Source organism: Hordeum vulgare, chromosome 2H (assembly GCF_904849725.1).
Source record: "Hordeum vulgare subsp. vulgare chromosome 2H, MorexV3_pseudomolecules_assembly, whole genome shotgun sequence".
Lineage (NCBI taxonomy): Eukaryota > Viridiplantae > Streptophyta > Magnoliopsida > Poales > Poaceae > Hordeum > Hordeum vulgare.
The window spans coordinates 10987804-10990247 of NC_058519.1; the positions used below are offsets into that span (position 1 = coordinate 10987804).

Genomic DNA, 2444 nt, shown 5'->3' on the forward strand with positions numbered 1-2444 from the left:
TACTGTTTATTTCTGGGGTTTGACGGTCGAGATGAGGCAATACTACACCTGATTTTCGGTAATATATTTCTCCTTCTATAAACTAATATAAAAATATTTAAATTAATAAAATAATATTTTAAATGCTTTTATACTAGTTTACGGGGAAAGTATGAAGTAATAAGGGGTGTTTTAGATAGTTCATCATTATCAATCCTGCAGGCTACAGATTCCCTTGAAAAAACAAGTTGTGGATATGGCACATTTTTTTACTGATTGAATCTGCTGTTTTCAGGCCAGCCTTGCTGCTAAGATAGAATTCATTGTACTCCAACTTTTTCAATAGTTGACCAGGAACCGAGTGCGAAAATACCTTGAAGGGCAGGGGTGTTGGATCATCTTCCTGCCTCCTCAAGCAGCCTTGCCTGACTTCGATCGAAACGCCTGCCGTTGGCATCTCCGGCACCGGCAGCCAACCCCGTACTCAGGTATCTACTCAGATGATGTTTCCGAAAATAATATTTCAGTTATCCAAGAATAGTATATCCGATATAAAATATGACTTCAAATTAGATGTCATGAAAGAGGTCACACCATTTAAATGTAGGGTGCCCTGGAATGCAACTCTTCCCTGAAATGTAGGGCACCCTGACTTGGATTTTAATGTTGTCAACCTCACAATCACACCAGTAAAATGTTTTCGGATGAACACATAAGTAAAATGTCTCTGCAAATTAATCTTGTATCATGACCTGCCTAGGAAGAAACCATGGGCGCCCGCCCGACTTTGCCTAACATTTTCCATTTGCATAGAAAGACCCAGAGTAAAAGACGAAGGCGACGGTTGAACAAAGCCAAATCTGGTCACTCGCCACTCGCCACCGGCGAACTGCCTAACAATTGCTAATATTCCCATTTTGCCCTCCCCACTCCGCCCCGTCGACTTGATTTGCCCGGCGCCGACGACCACCACCCCCGACTCAACTCTCTGACCACCTACACCACCACGCCATCACCTTTCCCTTCCTTCCCTCCACAGTCCACGCGCACACAAGCAAAGAATCAGCCAAGATGAGCGGGCGCCGCCTCGTCGTCGTCGTCCTCCTCCTCCTCCTCCTGGCCGCGGCCGCGTCGGCGTCGAGCCCCACGAAGGTGACCTCGGCGGAGGCGGAAGGATTCGTGCGGCGGTGCTGCCGGTCCACGGGCTACCCGCGCGCGTGCGAGCGGAGCCTGGTGCCGCGCGCGCCCGCCGTGGGGCTCAGCCCGCGCCGGCTCGCGCAGGCCGCGCTCGCGGCGGCCGCCGACGCCGCGCGCAACTGCTCCGCCTACATCGGGTCCCCCTCCTCCTCCTCGTACGCGTCCAAGGGGGGCGGCGCCATGGGGGACTGCGCCGAGACGGTGCGCGACGCGGCGGACCTGCTGAGGCAGTCGGCGGCGGAGCTGGGCGGGCGGGTGGGCCGCGCCTCGTCCCCGCGCTTCGCGTGGTGCCTCAGCAACGTGCAGACCTGGGCCAGCGCCGCGCTCACCGACGCCGAGACATGCCTCGACTCCCTCGCCACCTACGCCGGCGCGCCCCGCGAGGACGTCAAGCGCCGGGTCGTCGCCGTCGAGCAGGCCGCCGGCATCGCCCTCGCCCTCGTCAACCGCCTCCAGCCCGCGCGCCGCCCCGCCGCCACAGAGGCCCACCAGTAGCCTTTGCTGCCGCCTGCTATATCTATTCCCCGTCGCCATTGTAGCTACCTATCCTACCACCCCTCCGCCATTGCTGCTGCTTCTGTTCTGCCAGACATATGTACGGATTAAATTACTGGAGTAGTAAAACAATTTCATCGCCGTCACCGATTCATCAACAGCAACCGCATTGTTTTGGCGGGGACGTGAATAACAAAGTTGCCGATTTCGTCGGCGCCTGGATCCACCGTACGCACCGGCTTCAATGCCAACGCTGACCCTGTCTCGTCCATGCATGGCGAGAAGGGGCCGGCAATCTTTCACGAGCATGGGCAGGGGGGTGGGGCACCGGTCTTGATTGGTGATCTGGCGGTGGCCGCGGCGTCGAGATCGACCTGTAGACGACGAATTCTGATTACAAACTCGTCGACATGGCGTGTGTGTCCACTCCATCACCATCAGCATATGCACATGATGTTGCTAGTGATTGCCATAGGTCCCCGTTGCATTTCGCTGCCGCCGCTGGGCAATCGATCGATCCAGCACCATCACGCATGCCCGCCCCCATCACGAGATTAACCAGCCAACGGAATGACTTCAGTTCGTTGACCAAAATGAGAAAATCATCCATCTGAAACAACATTCAGACAGGCGGCTTCTTTCGACTCTGTAGTCTCTGCACGTAGCGCTAGAGGGCAGGGTGGTGATAGCTAACTGAGCCGAACGAACTTGGGCGGCATGGACCGCAGTCGCAGGCAAAGGGTGATGGATTCTCCGGTGCAATATTACTTCCA

General features: G+C 55.6%; 1 protein-coding gene across 1 annotated transcript; it reads left to right on the plus strand.

Annotated features, from left to right (window-relative positions):
• Positions 1–696: 696 nt before the first annotated feature.
• On the plus strand, positions 697–1895 carry LOC123424406 (pectinesterase inhibitor 7-like). The gene has a single exon (XM_045108015.1). It carries the CDS (start codon positions 1051–1053, stop codon positions 1669–1671), a length of 621 nt encoding a protein of 206 aa, XP_044963950.1. The 5' UTR covers positions 697–1050; the 3' UTR covers positions 1672–1895.
• The last annotated feature ends 549 nt before the right edge of the window (positions 1896–2444 follow it).

Coding starts and splice junctions, on each gene's coding strand:
- LOC123424406 (XM_045108015.1), top strand. CDS start 1,051: ATGAGCGGGCGCCGCCTCGTCGTCGTCGTCCTCCTCCTCCTCCTCCTG.